Here is an 18,029-nt window from a genome sequence, read left to right on the forward strand (position 1 = left end):
GTTTCCCCAAGTTTGCCAGCTGTATATTCGTTAAATTTGAACCATAGAGATAAGGGAAGGTGTGTGCGTGTGTACACAGTATGACAGTGAAAGGCTGCAGGCTGGACAATCTGCCATGGTTATTGCCCGCAGTCACCTGATGCCAGTTTGGGATAAACAGACGTATACCCTGCATGACCTCCATTGTTAGTGGAATAAGACAGAAGATGCAGCGGGGACAGTGTGTGTGAGGTATTGGTGGTGGTGTGTGGGATGGTGAACAACCAAAACAAGCAATGGACACACACACCAGCGGTGGATCATTATATGTGACCAAAACATAAGATATGTAATAGATATTTTCTTGTCATTTATTTGAGAAAACAGGAAAATGTTTGCGCTGAACTGTTGGTCAATTTAATTTGACATTACTTAAAGGACAATGTGGCCAAAGTTATTTAGGGTTTTGTGGCATTCAGAGATCAAATAAGACTTATTCAGGCAGGAGGCCTAGACATTTGATTGTTTAAATATTGAATTTGTTGCATCATGGCATGGTGTAGACTAGGCCTGAGAAATAAAAGAATAACAATAAATGTATACAGTGTATATATGTGCAAAAAACAACATAATAGCCAGTGAAATCGAATGTAAAGTTTCTGGGTTAAACTGAAAAAATTGAGATTAAATATTTAACAACAATGCTATAATAGTTTGCCAGTATTGCAGCAAGCTTGCATTTGACTGATTCAACATTTCTCTGACCATTGGAGACAAAAGCTAGAAGTGAAGCTCTACCTGGCTGTGTGTGTGTATGTGTGTGTGTGTGTGTGTGTGTGTGTGTGTGTGTGTGTGTGTGTGTGTGTGTGTGTGTGTGTGTGTGTGTGAGAGTAGATGGTGGTGCAAGGTATTCTCCCAGCAGAGCAGCTTTGTGAAATAATAAATGACTGAGTGGAACTGCTGTGTTGTTTTCAACTTTGTTCTTGAGCGGATGGGACATGGGGGAGCAAGTCGGTAGGTAGCTACGAGAGTGAAGTAAAGTCAAGTACACAGTCAGTATCGGAAGAGCCAAGGAGTAGCTTAGCAGTTTGGAAATAGTGTTATTTAGTCTTAGATTAGCTTCAATAAAAACTGGAAAGAGCAAAGTATCTGCACCACCACTGTTATAGAGTAGAAAGAAAAGCCTTGAAAAATAATAAAAACTAGTCTCTACCTCGGCCTAATTTAATAGGTCGTGCGACATCATTGAATAACAGCCAAGGTAATGTTATTGCTGGGTTATTTCAATTAGGCACATTGCATGATAAATTTGAGACCATACAATATAATAGAGAAACCCAACATATGATGGCAGTGACAGGGATGTATAAAGTTGACACCGACCTCTCTGTCCAGGCCGGCCGCCACTGTCACGATGTCTCCAGTCTCACTGTTGATGGTGAACATGTTGGGGATGGGGCTGTGGGGTGTCTGAGAGAGGATTCTGTATCGGACCATGCCGTTTGCTGTGGTGGAGTCGTCCGCGTCGGTGGCTGTCACCTGCATCACAGATGAGCCTGTGGAGAGAAAGTTAGTTAGCTGGGAAGACTGGGAAAAGCAGGGTCAAAGGTCAGAAAAGGTCAATCTGGTAAATGGTAAAGAAGAAAAACAAGGAGTCATTAAAATACAACAATGTGCTTTTGAAGGTCCTTTGCCCACATACATTTTGAAAACACATACAGTGCACAGAAGGTTTCTTGCAAGCCCATTACTTTTAATGAATTTACAGCCAATATCAAAGAGAAGAAAGAAAACTCAGAAGACAACAACCCCATTTATAAACAAGAAAGAAGTCATTCAGACTTTGCAAATTGCTGTGACATTCTCTGTACTTTGGGAAGCAACTTTTAGTGAGAGCTTTTTCAGAGCACAGCACAAAAACACAAACAAAACCTGCTAAATAGGCCTCTATTTTAAGTTGTGCTGTTTTGTTCTCTGTGTATAGCCAAGCCATTGGGCAACGTTTCCATCTCTGCAGAGTCCATTTAGTAATGAGCAGCGCTGTGTCGTCTGCCATTTCCACCATCCATTATTTCAGCAGCACTGGCTGCCCTTAATGCTCCCATGCTCTCTCCCTATTTGTCTTAGAATCACAGATAAACACTGCCATTTAAGGCAGACAGCGCAGAGGTGGTGAGGGGGCAGGAGTGTGTGGGTGAAAAGTGCACACGTTCCCTGGCGGTTACTTAGACATAAGTCTGTGCATTTGTATGCATGTGCCTGTGTGTGTCCTCACTGCGTGCAGCAGGGTGACAAGGGCCTGTGTCCCTGCATCTTCCCCGGGCAGAATTATTGATTTGCACGAGTTTGTCAGCAAGGCTCACAAATGCGATCAGGCAATTAGGAGCACTTTGTGCTGGAAAGAGGAGAGATCACCTCGCCTCTTTCGCAGGGTTCTGTGAAAATGTCACTTTCCATCAGGCAGCCATTTACAGGCTGCCACCGCCGCCACGCTGCTGAGAGAAAAAGAATGTCAGCTCGCAGGAGGAGGATGGCAGAGGGAAGAGTCGACTGAAGCACAAACGTGCTTGAATGAGAAGACTAGAAGTGAAAAATAGAGACAGGGAGGCTGAAAAAAGCAAAGTGGTAATTAAAACGCCTACACGTTCGATTTTCTTCTCTGAATTAATTAGAAACTTAAACTTTTCTAGCATTTCAGATGGATTTAAAAAATATAGCACTTTTTCATGATAGTGAGCAACGGAAAGTGCTGATGCATAAGCATGTTGGTTACCTCAGTAGGCTCGATGGTGGGGGGTGGATACCATGTTGAGGAGAAACAAAACCGGTATCATTACAAAAAAAGGTTGACTAAAAGACGTCTTTAGCAGAACAGCAGAAGACAGAAAGTCAAGTTTTGCCTCAGCACCTTTCTAATCACCAATTAATGTAAATAAAAGTAAACGTCTGAGTGGAAGCAGGAGAGCTGCTGGATCCATGGCAGGCCTGACAGTCCCCCGTGGGTCTGAACAGTTACAGGTGTCTCCATTCCCATAATTGGGTGTAGATGGCACCATCATTCCTGTGACAGCCTGCATGGACAGGATAATTGTAGCCTCGAATTTCTATTTCAAACTTCATTAAGTTTCAAAGCAGGATTTGTCACTTTGTCCAGCAAGGAAGAGAAAGAGAGTCCAAAAAAAGACAGGGAGAAGAAAAACAAGTACTGCAGCTCCATCAAGGACAACCACGATTTATAATCAACCTTTACAGTCCCGCAGGAATGGAGAAGATGTGATAGGGAGTCAAACGTTGGCCTTTCATATCAATGAGGAGGATTCAGTAATATGATGATGATGCGCTTTTAGATTCAAAGAGGGATGGCCATGCCTGAAACGGTTCATCTCTGAGCCAGTTTAATTCCTCTTTAATTTGAACACTAATTCCAAATCCTAATTGCTTTTCCGCCAAAATCGCTGGAGCTGAAAATTTAAGTGGTCGACCATTTTACTCACATGACCGCAGATCACTGGTGAGGACTATCTGCTACCTAAACATGAGTCAACCACAGTCAACGTCTGCCTCTCAATTAGAGAGAAGAGGAAGAAAGCAGTAGATGACAGACTGAGCAGAAACAGGGAGAAACAGATGCAAAGATAGAAAGCAGAGGAGGAAATTGCAAAGCGGAGAAAAAGATTATGATAAGAATATAGCTGCGACGGTTTTTAAAAACCATTAAAGGCAAAGGTGCAAGGGGAAGTCTGGGGGTGAGAGGGCAGGGGATGGACGTATAAGAGGATAATAACTCTGTGGAGAGAAGATAGAGGTTGCCTGGTAGAAGGAAAGAGGGGCTGCAGTACAGCAGAGAGAGAAGGAGAATCAAGGGCTGAGAGCTTTAAAGCACGAGAGAAAAGGTTGAAAGAGAAAAGGTTGAAGCCTGGTGAATCTTGGTGGAAGGGAAGGAGGGGGAGACAGAGTTCACACAAAACCCATTAATGAAGACCACAGCTCTCTGAAGACACGAGGACACAGTTGCACCATTCAGACCATTCACAATCATTCAGGTTCAGAATGGCTACAGAGCAGACAAAAAGGGCAAAGCACAGGAACCTTCATGGAACCTTGATCTCTATTATTGCATGATAGTCATTCTTGCTGATTTTTATCTACTCGCGGCTGTTCAGGGTCACAGGATCAGTACAAATCGATAAGCAGTGCATTAGCATATTGTATGTGTAGGTTTTTTTACAGAAGCGTTTCACCTATTTTACACATGGAACTACTTAACCAGCAGAAACAAACATCTGAATCATGTCTTCTGTGGCTCTGATGGAGCTTTGTCAACATAATGTCATCAGGGTTGTGCTGCAATTATTGTCAATGTATAATTCAATGTATCTGATCCATTCAAGGGGTTTAAGTTGAGATATCTATATGCCTCTGCTGCACTAAATTTGTTCTTCATTACTTCCACCAAGGAGTTCAAGCTTTCACATTTCAACTGTGTCTGTTTGTATGTTGGTTTATTTGTGTGCACCCAATAAACTAAGAGGAGGAATGGAGCCTTAGAAGAACCCATTAAAGGAGACATATTATGCTTTTTCACTTTTTCTCTTGTGTTATAGGTTTTTTGTGAATGTAAAAAAATCCCATATCTCAACAATATGTTTTGGGACGTGTCAATAAAAACATTTCATGATGCGTTTTCTACATTGGCGCTATGACTTACATGAGCTGTTTTCAGACATGGCCTCCAGGTAAAATCCTGAGAATTGGCTACGGAGTTTACCCAGTCTTTCACACATGCACAACGCAGCGGGAGGTTCACTTCACAGACGAGATCACAACAGCTTCAAATCCTCTGCATTATTCAGGCGAGAGGTGTCCAGCTGGGTTCAGCAGGCAGAGACAGGAAGTGACGTATTAACTCTGATGTGTAGATGATCTGATTACGTTTACAGCACCACAACTCCGCTGTCAGCTCTTATATCTTTCTATGGACTTTATACCAGAAGGTCAGGCAGATCAATTCCGTAGAAACTATGGAGCGTCTCACTTGGACATTTGCGTTCACACATGGACCTCCTCTGGAGACAATACAGAGGATCTGCGGAATCCAGTACATGTCTGAAAAAAGCTATAGAGTGTTGTAGTCCTCCACCTATACTCATCTCAACCACTCCATCTCTGCACTCCATATGCCAATCCCTAATTACCCCCCCACAAAAAGGCAAGATGAAGCGATGCTATTAAATCTCTCTGCAACTATGAGCAAACTATTCAAGAGAGAGAGTAGCTTGAGAGGGAGGCAGCACCCCTGCCCCCCCATGGGACGGCAAATCGACTGTAAGAAAAGGCACTCAGCTGCTGGTTTTGATCTCACTCTCTCATTTCAGACGGCCTTTTTTTTTTGAGAAAGACGATCCATAAAAGGGAACAACTTGCTGTCAGAGTTGGGGATGAGGGGGAGGGTAGGAGAAGGGACTGAACATCACAAGGCAGATGTTATGAGTACACGGCAGCCTCTGAACACAAGAGCTTTCTGAAGGAGTCACGCCATTATCTGCAGGCGTGAAGAGTTTCAGATGATTTTAGTGACCTTACTTGTATAGGCAGTGGTGTTTCATGTCTTTTTATTTCATGTGCGCACTCCATGTTAGCCTAAGCTAACTTGCATATTACTTTTTGTACCTTTGTACTGATTTCACAGATTTCACAGGATTATATTCAGAGTTTCACAATCAATCTCATTTACTCCTCATTAACAACTACTGCGTGTGATCAGCCTGCTCACTTTGCCATGTACAGATTTGTGAGGTGTGATTGCCAGTGCAAATTAAATTCCATTAGTCACAGGTTTGTTTGGTGCAGAGCGCGGCCGTTTCAAACGGATCCTGACAGACAGCCTGATCCGATCTCTCCCTGTGTAACATCTGGTGACGATGATAAGGGTGGTTCCCTGTAGGTCTCTGTCTTTGATGGCTTCCCCATAGTACGAGATGTGAAGATGTGTTGAAATGCTTCAGAAAACCTCAGATATCTGGGTCTGTAGATACATGATGTGATACTGCTGCAGCTCTAGACACATATCTCCCCTTTGCATGGAATTAAGAAAAATACAAGGGTTTGTACACACATTTTTCAAGTATTACAAATATTGAACATTTGAACTGTTTCCGTTTATTCAGACGTTCAGGGAGCACACCAAAGGTTAAGGGCCTTTGTTAGGAGGTTTCTTCATTTCCTACTGGTGTGGGTGAAAACTTGTTATGAACTTTTCTACTTTTCATACATCACAGTTCATCTTTCTGCTAAGACGCTGGAGGATAAAAATACCTTTAGCTAACTACTGAAACAATGGAGCATGAGCACTGAATTGGCTGCATGCCATCAGTCCAATTTGTTACAGGGAAATACTTTAAATTATATAAAGCAAAGCACTGAATTCTTTCTCCTTTTTTTTCAAAGTTCCATATTTTACTTATTTTCATTGTTTTATTTGAAGGTTTGAAATTTATGAGAAAATCTATTTGTGCTTTTAAGTGCAAAAAAACACCTCAGTTTAGTTTTACATCTTCTTGCTTATGCTTCTCTCTCGAGTGCTTATCATAACCAGGCCAATTACAGGTGTAGCCTGCAACCGTAGCATGTTTAACTCAATTGGTGATGGTCATGAAAATGAGCCCAAAAGACAAAGTGAAATTAGGACTAAAATGCTCATGCTGGATTTGGCTGGATCATCTGGTGGCATCGAGGGACAATGTAGGAGTGAGTTAGCCCACTGCCCCTGCCTCCAGCCAGGGGAGACTGAATCTGTGACCATTCAGGAGGTGGGTGATTTGGCAGCTGGGACAGAAGAGAGTGGACTGTGAAATACGTGGAGGAGAAGGAGCAGTCATCCTTTTTGTCACTGCCAGACAGTGTCTAGTGTGAATGGGATTGACTGAGATTGCAGGCGAGAGTGAAATGCTACAGCAAATGCATGGAAGGAATGCCTACCAGAGGTTGCATGTACTGGGAACTGAAGGTGGAAATATGATAAGCCAGGGCAGCAGCTATGGAAAAGCTACTTATCCTTTTTTCAAAGCTCTGACTCCAGGCGGTGGATTTCATTCTTTAAAGTAAACAAGTTTTCAGTCCACACGCAACCATAATAATACCTGGATTTCAGTCCAAGTGTCACGACTGATAAAGCTCCAAAACAAAAAACAACAAGACAAATGTAATCCAACGATCAGCAGAAGAATAGTGTTAAAAGGATTAAAAGTGGAAAAGATTGTTGGAGGGGTGGAGCAAAACACTAAGAGTCCTTAACAGAGAAAGAGTAAAATAGCAGATTTCAACCTTTAAAAGACCTTAGAAAGACAGAACAATGGTTCAGGATGAGGTCCTGGCTTAAAGCCAGAGTTGTGACTGTAGAGTTGTGAATAACCATGTCACATAGGTCCTGACAGCTTGTTTTAAAACACTGTTTTTGAAAATGGAATGTGTGCCCTTCTCTGTGAATTTAACATTTTTGCATTTTCACAAAGCACCCAGAGCTGCTTTATAATCAAAAAAGAAATGGAAATCTTTCATGAGACCTTAATGAAATTGCTTAACCGCTGTTGTTTCTAGCCACACAAATAATTTCCTCTCAGCCAAGGTTTTAGACACGTCATGTGTGTTACTGTGCGACATAATATATTATGATGTAGTAATAGATACGAATAGTTTTTGATGTTTTATCGCTGCTCAGACCTGCAGTGGGCAGGGTGAGACGGACAACTGAGGTATTCCAGCAGCCTCTGTGCCCAGAGCCGCACCTGTCACCTGCCGTGCTGTGACAGGATGGAAAGAGTCTTTCACCTGAGGTACCACCTGAGGAATTTTAATGGTCATCCTTTTATGCCACTGCCACTGAATAATTTAAGCCAAATGCAAATGCAGGATGTACACCAGAGGATCTGTGAAGCTCGGCTGTGATCTCATGGCCCTTTTAATAATCACTGAGAATGGTAGTCATTATATGAAGTTTACATGAACTCATATTACATCAATTATGAGGAAATTTAAAACATATTACTGTAGAATAGTGAATTGAGAATCTGAAGTACTCCTAAACAAAATCAAAGTATTTTAGTATTAGTTTTTGTACCACATCTCAAATGCCACCTGGTGGCTGGCTGTATTTCAGATCATCAATCTCACCTCCCTCATGTTAAAGGTACAGTGTGTAAGATTTAAGTGAAAGGGAACTATTGGCAGAAATGTAATGAAGAATAATTCTCATGATGTTTTCACTAGTTCGTTTCATCTAAATTGTATGAATTGTATGAATTGTATGAATTACCCCAGAAAAGGCCCTTTATATTTAAATACTTTATATTTACATTAGTCCAGACTGGACAAACTAAACACCATTTGAGTTTTTGTGACAACTAAAGGTTTCCACAGGTTCTCCTTCCTGTTTGGAAGGAGAGGCTGAGGTGAGGGGTGTTCAGCTGCAACATGCAACTTCAACACTCGATATCATAAAATTCTACACACTGTACCTTTAATGGATGAGAGATGGACCAAAATAAAAAGTGTCAACAAAATGTTTCTTAAAGATGGTTTCGTTCATTATGGGTAATTCTTATCTCACCAATGTATTTACAAGTGTTCATGTTTCCAGCAAGTTTGGTTTTAATTGGATATTTGTTGATACAAACTGGTTGAAATGTCATGAATGACATGGGAGACTGACAACCGCGGCTCCGTCCTGATCGCTACTGTGCAGACTCTGCCAGCAAATGTGCAAGATGGTGTTCGTACCTGAGGTACTTCAGTTTCATTTCTGGATAGTGGGAGCATGTGGAGCTGCGTCGTCCATCTTTATATACAGTCTAAGATTCAGATGGGTCATGTACTAAATGTCAATGTTTTGGAGGTAGCATTATTTTTTCTGTCTAAATAAAGGTGTAAACAACTGAGTTTATTCAAAGTCAGAATGATATTAATCAATGCACACCACATCAAGCGTACATCTTACAGTTGGCTGTTTCTTGTTTGTGTGCAGAGTTGGAATCAGTTCAGCTGGGGATGAAAATCCACTTCAGCAAAACTGTGGGTCCATAGTGAGTAAAAGGTTTAAGTGGTGGAGGACATATTAAAGGATTAAATGGGCCAGAGAAGTATAAAATGTCTCTTTGAACCCAAACTGGAGATGAATCACACCGATTCTTGTTTTCGTCAACTAAACCGGCAATTAGGCAAACGTGGCTTTGTAGCATATTTGCCTAATTAAAATTCATCAATTCAGAGACCAGTGACTGAGCTCTACACACAGTTTGCCTTGTTGACACCAGACTCTCCACACCTGACACTGTATGCTCCACAAACAAATGTTACTTGGCAGTGATTTTTTAATGACGAGAAGAGCAATTATAGCGTACATGCTGTAATATGATTGGTATAACAGACTGCATTCTGTTCAAAACAAAAATTTGACTGAAAGACTTTTGTCGTCTCATGCTCTCATTTTAAACTAAGCAGAGAGCATCAGAGTGAAAAACGAAGAAATAGCTGTGGGAATGTCTGGTTGCCCTCGCTAATTAGGAGCACTGTACAGTATATGCTGTAGACCTGTGTGCTCCGCTGAGGAGTAACCAGTACTCACACACAGACACACACACCCATGTGTGTGTGTGTGTCTGTGTACTTCCATACACAGACACACACCCACAAAAATATACACACATACTCACTGATCCATACACACACGTACGCATGCACAACTTGCTTTCCTATATTGTTTACAAATCCCCCTGAGATTAAACTGCAGCCGAACAATATCTGAACACTGCTGTGAAGACACACACAGGTCCTCAGGGTCTGATTGTTAGAGCAAGAGTTCTTCCAGTAGAGACACGAGAGCTACTTGTATATTCGGCTCTTGTCTCTCGCTTGGCACTGACCAACTCAGTTTTGCGATTCAGAGGGAAGGTCTACATCCCTCCATGCTCGGTAGAATCTGATAATGATGAATCCAGCGAAGATACAGTAACACAAATATCTCATGAGTGTGCCCTCGTCTGAACCAACCAAAAACTTCACGTCACGGTAAATTCACTCCCGAGGTGTTGTTTGCATTGTTCAGGTTGTTCAATCTAAACTATACAATCATCAATGATAAACTGTTTGCATCAATATGATTTTTATGGCTTTAAATTTGACTCAGATGATCAGAACTGAACAAAGTGTGCAGTTTGAGCTCAAATCTTTCTCCTATAACTCAAGCTGATTGCACTTCCTGTTCATGATGCAACATCCGAGTTTGTATGTTATACCTGCTGCACACTAGAGGATAATGAGGCCAATGTCAGGTCTGATTGGCGGGGGGTGTTGCTGATCTAGGGCTGATCTGGCCAAATATTCCTGTAGTGTGAGGACTTTACAGACCCAATCCTCCTGTCAGCAACTGAATCAGAGCATTTCAAATTATAAATATTGTGAATTTTTTTAAATGTCAAATTTGAAATCGGGGAGTCATTTCATATGACAGGAACAATAGCCAATGAGAGTGAACCGACCAAGGAGGATATGAAAATCCTCCCGTGTACAGATGCATGAGTTGACTCTGAATCCTAATGCAAACTATTACATCATACAATCCCCACAACTGACTAATTATCATTACAATTAAACTGTAGATGTCTGTAATACATATAAAAACTAAATTGTACAAGAAAGTTGCTTTTTGAATAAACTCCTGGAAAGGGTAATATCTGGCTTTTTTCTTTTTGTTCGGTTAATAGAAAAAATAATTGACACGTTAATAGATAATCAAAATAATCTTTAGATGCAGCCCTAGTCTATATCATATCAGCAAATTCAACGTGCTATTCCACTGCAACAGGGATTTTAAAGTCTCACACTGTAGGAACCGTCCTCACACAAATCAAAATGAACCACAAAGGGTCACAGCCACTGCTGCAGCTGTTTGACAGTGGTCAACTCTCACCATGAAGCACATGTCTGCAGTCGTTTTACTCTGTCAGCATCCCCTCGTGTTGTATTTACAAATTAATCTAGACATGTATCGTGGTAGAGTGACATACTAAACACAGACCAGCAGATCATTTGTCCCTATCAGTATTGCTTCTAAATAATAAGCTCAGTGAGAACTTCAGTGTCTGATAATAAAGCATTTTACCATCCTATATAGTTATTTGGTGTTATGTGTCATTGTTGTCATGTGGTTGTCTGTCTGGGCATATACTGTGTGGCACACAATGATTCTCCAAAAGGACCGAATAAACATTAATCTAACTAGACAAAACTCTTACCTGGTTTGGACCCTTCAGCCACGGAGCCATTGTACACCTGGTTCTGAAACTCAGGCCTGTTGTCGTTCATGTCGATCACATAGATGTACAGATCGATTGGATTCTCCACCTGGTTACCGTTCATGTCCACTGCATGCGCTCTCAGCTGTGAATATACAACAAAGCACAAACAAGAAATGGATCATTAGGATTGAATGTTGAATCTTAGCTTGAATTGATAAATGTAACTCAACTGATAACAGGCCGCTGGCTCGATTGATATATACATTTGTGATCTAGTCTGGACGGGAACAGGGCACAACTTTTATTTTATTTCTTGACTGTCAGCAGGGCACAAGCATCCTGACGGTTTCCTGGCAAGCAACCACAACAACACAGACAGGGGCAAAGTAGTGAAATGCTCCAGACACAAACAACACCTATTTTGTTGTAAGCACAGCCAGAGTCCTAAAGAATATCAGAGAGAGGTGTTGCTGCTCAAGCTGTGGCTTCTTTTTTAGTATTGGGGAGAATGTTTGTCTCAATTTATTTTGACAAAGGAAGCCATTTGGATGGTTGTCTCGCAATGATGAGCTGTTCCCTGACAATTCACAGTGTGAGAAAAGAGACGGGCGACGAGGTGGAGAACGAAGGGGAAGAAAATAAAAGAGGGACCTGGGAACAGGCGAATGAGATGGGAAGAGGAGAGGAGGAGTGTGACTGAGCCTCGTGCAAGTAAATGAGAGATGAAAATACAAAGAGGCAGTGTGGGGGTGTGGGGGCTCGAACAGGGAGGACTGACAGAGGCAATCATCATCTACACTGGGATGTCTTAATCTCCAGTGCTGCTGCTACACACCCTCTACTCCCCACCAATCCCCACTAATGACATCTAACATAACGCAAAGCTTTGTAATAGCCTGGAACCAAACCGGCACTGTTCACCGTGACTTACATTACTCTCATTCAATTGCCTAGAAAATCATATCCTCTGCAGAAATGTTATTCAATCACAGCTTGGCTTGGTATAAGGAGAAGGGCTCTCCTCCTGGCTAAAAGCTGGCATGCTGGCTGCTAAATATTTTGCCACAACTAAGTCAAGGAGGTTCTGCCTGCCAGCCTATTTACAGCGAGTTTTGATGTATTGTGGAGTGACATGAAAGATTCAATGCCGGCACCTGCCTCCGCCACTACAAAACTAATCATGTCGGCTTTTGTGTCAGCTGTCAAGGATGTATCACAACATACCCAAACACACGCCCGCTCGAGCATTTACACGCGCAACCCAACACATGTTTATGCGTATTAACATGGACGCTGACACAAGTGTGCAGACACACACACACACACACACACACACACACACACACACACAGCCAATCAAAAGTGCTGTCTTTAGCCACTTAATGATCCTCAAGATGCTAGTTTTCGATTGGCTGAAGCATAGCAAACAAACATGGAGAGGATACCCAACAAGCAAACAAGCAAACAGGCCCAATCTGTTTTCTCAGCTGTGTGCACTGCATGCTGAGGGATGTGTGACTGCTTCAGTGCACGGAGGTGTGTGTGTGTGTGTGTAAATGTCTGAATATGACATTTAAGTTTGTATTCATGGGCCTCCTTTCTATGTGCAGATTTGTGTGCATACATTCCCAAATACTTTATATATCATATTTCTATCTGTGTGGTATGTGTGTCTCTGTATTTGTGTGTTCAATGGAGGAATTGAAATGATGACCTGAGGGCCTGGGGGAGTGTATGTGTGGTGCAGACAAATGTATGTGTGAGCAGACATCGGTATTCTGCAAGGTTAGTTTTATTATGACTTGACCAACCGAGGTGGAATACAGTTTGTATTTGACCCCTTGATGTCTTTCACCAACATACACTCCAACCGGCATCCTCCAGGAGAACCTTGAGAAGAACCGAGGCAACACTGAGCTGAATTTTGTATGTGGTTCCCTCTCTGCTGCTGAAATATTGTGCTTGGCTCTTGCTGCTGTTTTGAAACACCTACCTACAGAATGTAAAAGAAGAGACAATTTTAAAAACTACTGTTGCTGGATTCATCAAGTATTTTCCAGATAATTAAAAATCCTATCAGAAATACTGCTGTAATCTTTAGTATTTTTTAGCCACACTAGTGATGGCACTGTTAGCTTGTCAACCAGCTGACCCTCCTATATACCTAGAGAGGAAGATGGATAGATAGATATTAAAGGTTTCAAGGATATTAATTCCATTTACCCTGATGATTTTACCTCTTGCTCAGTGCAACCAACAAGTCAAAGTTTTCACTTATTCTGTAGGTTGTCAACATCTGCTGGATGTTATTCAACAAAAATATTGTCAGATAATGTACCCTAATGGCTTTAACGATGTTCTGATGTTTGAGCCATTATTAACTTAAAAAAAGTTCAAAACTTTGGTTTACGAGCAAATACCTCCAAAGCTAACTGCGTTCCCATCATTTGTCTTTATGCTAATTACCAAATGTTAGCATACAGGCACAATCAACTGACATCAACATGTTATTATTTAGCTAACTAAGAACAGACTCACATAGCCACTAGCAGGCAAAGTAATTAGGGATGCAATAGTACAGGAAGATCACTGTTTTCTACCCTGGTTTTGTTTTTGGTACCGCAAAACCTTTTCTTTCTGAGACTATGGGAGTCATTCTTATAGTCTGTAATACTGCTGCAACTGGCTGCAACCTACTAAGAAGAAAATCAAATTACAAAAGTGAATCAATATACCATATACCATAGCACAATGGTTCATATAAATGTACCAGTCTCTTAGACTAACACTTTATTACTTTCAGCATGTGTTAAAACCCTGTGTGATAATGTCTGCATATCAGCTGCTAAAAAACACCTACGATTTCAGTTATTACTTTGGTCTAAAGTGTTAGCAAGAGGCTGCTTTAATACCAGAGGGAGTTAGCTTTGCACTGAATTCTTGACACAGAGTTTCAAATTGAGATCCGCAGGCTGAATTTGTTCAGTTCACATACATGCTGAACAAATGGCCCCAACTTGTGATCTCTTGTCCAATAGTCTTGCAATAAGCAATATGATATATTTTTTCTCTATTTCCAAATTTTAGATCGTTTACTTTGAACGATGTTCATTTGCAAACAAATTCTACACAAATGTCCACGGTGTTTGTGATCACCAACACTCACTAAACTCTGAAGTTCATGGATTCATGCCAAAATAAATACAAATAAAACATTTTCAGAGACTCTCTCATCTTGCTCAATTCTCCACGTGCCCCACTGACTCAATGCAGCTCTGTCTGACAAAAGAGAAGCTCAGGCTAACACCCACTCGACTCACCTCGCAGATCGCTTCCCCCTGGTGCTAGTCTGACAGAAACAGCAGCCTTGTCTCTCTTTTCACTTGAACCCAAAACTAACAAGCAAAGTTTGGCCTGTGAGAGCACAGCAGTGGTGGGAACTTCTTGTCAAGTTGAAAGAAAGTAAGCACTGGACTAAATTTCCCCTGGGTCAAACTCTGCCTACCTTCTCCCACACTAAATCATACATCACATCACAAGCAACATGGGTCCACGGGAGCCTAAACATCAGCCACATTAGACTTGAAGTACCCTCAACCCAACATGCTGTTTTTACCACAGGCAGTGTCAAATAAGAACTGTTTACTGAGCGGCTGTCCTTTCCCAGGACCAACATCCTACCAGCTTTATTGATCCCAATTTGCTGGTTGAGAGTTAGAGCAGGTACGGAGAGACAACAAACACTCACAACAGAGTCCAGAGCCTGAACTAAGCAAGTGAGGTACCAAGAGGCTTATGTGACACTAAATACATCACACACACACACACACACACACACACACACACATGCAAACACACAGATGAGTATGAGACAAACCAAGGAAGAAAGGCAATCATCTAGAGCTTTGTTTGTTTATAGTCATTGCACGTACATGTGTGTGCGTGTGTGTGTGTCTGTGCGTTTATAATGTTTGCAGACTCCTGAGAGTGTGCGCTGACAGACACTGAATATCCACTTTTCTTTATTCTATCCTTCCTCGGAGACAGGAGCACGCTTCTGAATTAGCTCTATCAGCAGCGCAGCCATCTATCATGCTGACAGCCACATGGGTGTTGACACCAGCACTCACTGCAAGTGGAGGTGTCTCTGCTGATATACACTGAAAACTATAATGTGTATCTATTAACCGATGGCCTGGCGTTAACACAAGTCTCATGTGGCCTGCATATTTAATTCACACTGCCACAGAGCTGTTTAACCCAAAGTTCCAGAGGGGCCAGTCCTCAACTCAACTCCCAAGCTCCCTGTGTGTGTGTGTGGGGGGGCTTCTAACTGTATAGTTAGAAGGCTAAATATACAGCTGTTAGCCGGCACCTTTGAACACCACAGCTGCAGAGTGCACAAGGTGAGTACTCTACAATGTGTGCAGGGGGTGGTTAAAGGTACAGTGTGTAGAATTTTGTGATATCTAGTGTTGAAATTGCATGTTGCAGCTGAACACCCCTCACCTCACCCTCTCCTTCAAAACATGAAAAAGAAACTGTGGGAGCCTTTAATTGTCATAAAAACTTAAAAGGTGTTTAGTTTGTCCAGTCTGAACTAATGTAAAAAACATGGCGGCCTCCGTAGAGAGGGTCCCCTCAGTGTAAATATAAGGTATTTAAATATAAAGGACCTTTTCTGGGGTAAAGAAAACTACAATTCATACAATTTAGATGAAACGAACTAGTGAAAACATCATGAGGATTATTCTACATTAAATTTCTGCCAATAGATCCCTTTCACCTAAATCTTATACACTGGACCTTTAAGTAAAACAGTGCAGCAGTACATAAAGGAAAAGTGAGACACACACACACAGAAGAAGGGACACAAACACACATCATATATCAATCAGGGTTCAAACACACACGTATACAGACACTGGACGCTGCACCTGCTCATTAGCTCTGATGGAAAGAACAAAGGCAATAGATTTCTTCCACTCCACCTTGACTCTGTTTCTCTGTCTCTCTTTTCTATCGCTCCTGCGCTAAACTGTGCAGTTAAATCTCCATCTACTGTAAACGGCAGCTGAAGTGGTTGTGTGTGTTTTCTCAAGGTTTTCCTTAAGTCATGTCTGGCTGAGGTATCAGTCAGAGCCTGGCATTGGCACTGTGTAGAGGCTAACGGAGGAGTAAGTCCTACGAATGTGCTCCAACTCGAGACCGTGTTTCGACAGACAGCATTAGTGTTGTTAGGAAAGGTAGATGGGGGAAGAGGAAAGGCGAGGCACATCTTTCACAGGGATAAGCATAAATGGATCTGGAGGGAAGCAGAAACAAGACAAGACAGTGATTTGATGCTTACATGAAAGGAGGCTCTCTCCTCTCTGTCCAGGGGTTGAGTGACAAACATGTTGCCGCTGATGGGATCTATGTTGTAGATGCCACTCGGGGGCTGATCGGCTCCTGCTCCTGTGATGCTGTAGCGGATGCCGACATCCTTATCCTGATCTGAGCGGATCTGAAGACAGACGTTGAAAAAGATAAGAAAGTTTTCATTCTTGGTTTTACAGGTTTGCAACAAAGGGCACAAAATGTTCTGAGCAGTTTAAGGGACATAAATTGTCAAAAGCAAAAACACGCAAAATAAAAAGTTTAAGAACGTACAGAGAGTACATTGGATTTTTGAGAGATGCGTTGATGATAACATTTCCATTGTGAGCTTCCTTTGTCATTTTATCTGACCTGTTGAGTTTTTGGTTTACTTCACTGCAGTTTCTCAGCAGACCTTGACTAAGTGTAAAAAGACATTATTGTAGCTATGAAGGTCTCTGCCTGGGGAATGTGAAACTGATTCAAGCTATTTTTCTCAACTACAAAGTGCCTAGCTTGACTTTCATATCCACATGTTGCTGCTACATCTTCGACACTTATTTCACACACAATGAAAATGAGAAAGACTGTTATATTTTACACGTTTCTATATGAATGCCTCCTCTGCCACAGATATGAAATCATTCATACTTGAGCTCAGAACCTTGCTGACTTTAAAGAAGACTAAAGAACAAAGGAGTGTTGTATATCATACAGTGGCATTGATTTTCAATGGGCTGTAATGATTCGACTGTGACACTGTACTGCTTCAGAAATGATGGGGCTGAGAGTGTTACCATTATGAAGCAGGCACACACAGCCTCTCACCTCTGCACCAAGCGTCACATAAATCACCTGGATAAAATCTGTACTTGAGCCACAACTAGCAGCTGGTTACCTCAGCTTAGAATAGTCAGAACCATCAAACAGCTAACAAAAGGTACAGTAATAAAGTAAATCTACTTTGTTACATCACCACTGTTTCCCTCTTTCAAACAATACACATCAGTGGAAATGAGTAAAAACACAGTCGTCTTAAAGACAAACAGTAATTAAGCAAAATATAATCCTGAAGTCCACCAGATGAACTGATCACTTATTTCTATTCCAAATTTTATGAATGTGTTTTTTTCATCATCGAGAGAAATTCAAGAGCTTGTGACTCATGAACCATGAACACACAAGTCAAGACAAATTACTGTGCACTTTTGTTTAATTTGTCTGTTTAATTACAGCATACCACTGCTAGAGAATTCAGTAATTACACGGAACCTTGCCTATAATGTTCCCTAAGCTTAAGAACATGATCTCAATAAGAAAATGAATAAAATGAACGGTAAAATAATTATATTTCTTATGTCATCAGCTATTTATGACTGCGATGCCTGAATAGTTGAACAA

At 41.5% G+C, this 18,029-nt stretch overlaps 1 protein-coding gene across 3 annotated transcripts in view; it reads right to left on the minus strand.

The window, feature by feature from the left end:
* cdh4 (cadherin 4, type 1, R-cadherin (retinal)) overlaps positions 1 to 18,029 on the minus strand; it is a 194,093-nt gene that overhangs the window by 30,028 nt on the left and 146,036 nt on the right. For all 3 annotated transcript variants that reach the window (XR_011238831.1, XM_020086318.2, XM_020086319.2), the window contains exons 6-8: positions 16,621 to 16,776; positions 11,268 to 11,412; positions 1,363 to 1,535 (exon numbers count right to left, since the gene is read on the minus strand). Coding sequence is in view for 2 of the 3 variants with exons in the window: in XM_020086318.2 (XP_019941877.1) it covers positions 1,363 to 1,535; positions 11,268 to 11,412; positions 16,621 to 16,776 (474 nt within the window). In the remaining variant the exon portion in view is untranslated. The remainder of the gene's footprint in view (positions 1 to 1,362; positions 1,536 to 11,267; positions 11,413 to 16,620; positions 16,777 to 18,029) is intronic.

Source organism: Paralichthys olivaceus, chromosome 2, assembly GCF_024713975.1.
Source record: "Paralichthys olivaceus isolate ysfri-2021 chromosome 2, ASM2471397v2, whole genome shotgun sequence".
Classification (NCBI taxonomy): domain Eukaryota; kingdom Metazoa; phylum Chordata; class Actinopteri; order Pleuronectiformes; family Paralichthyidae; genus Paralichthys; species Paralichthys olivaceus.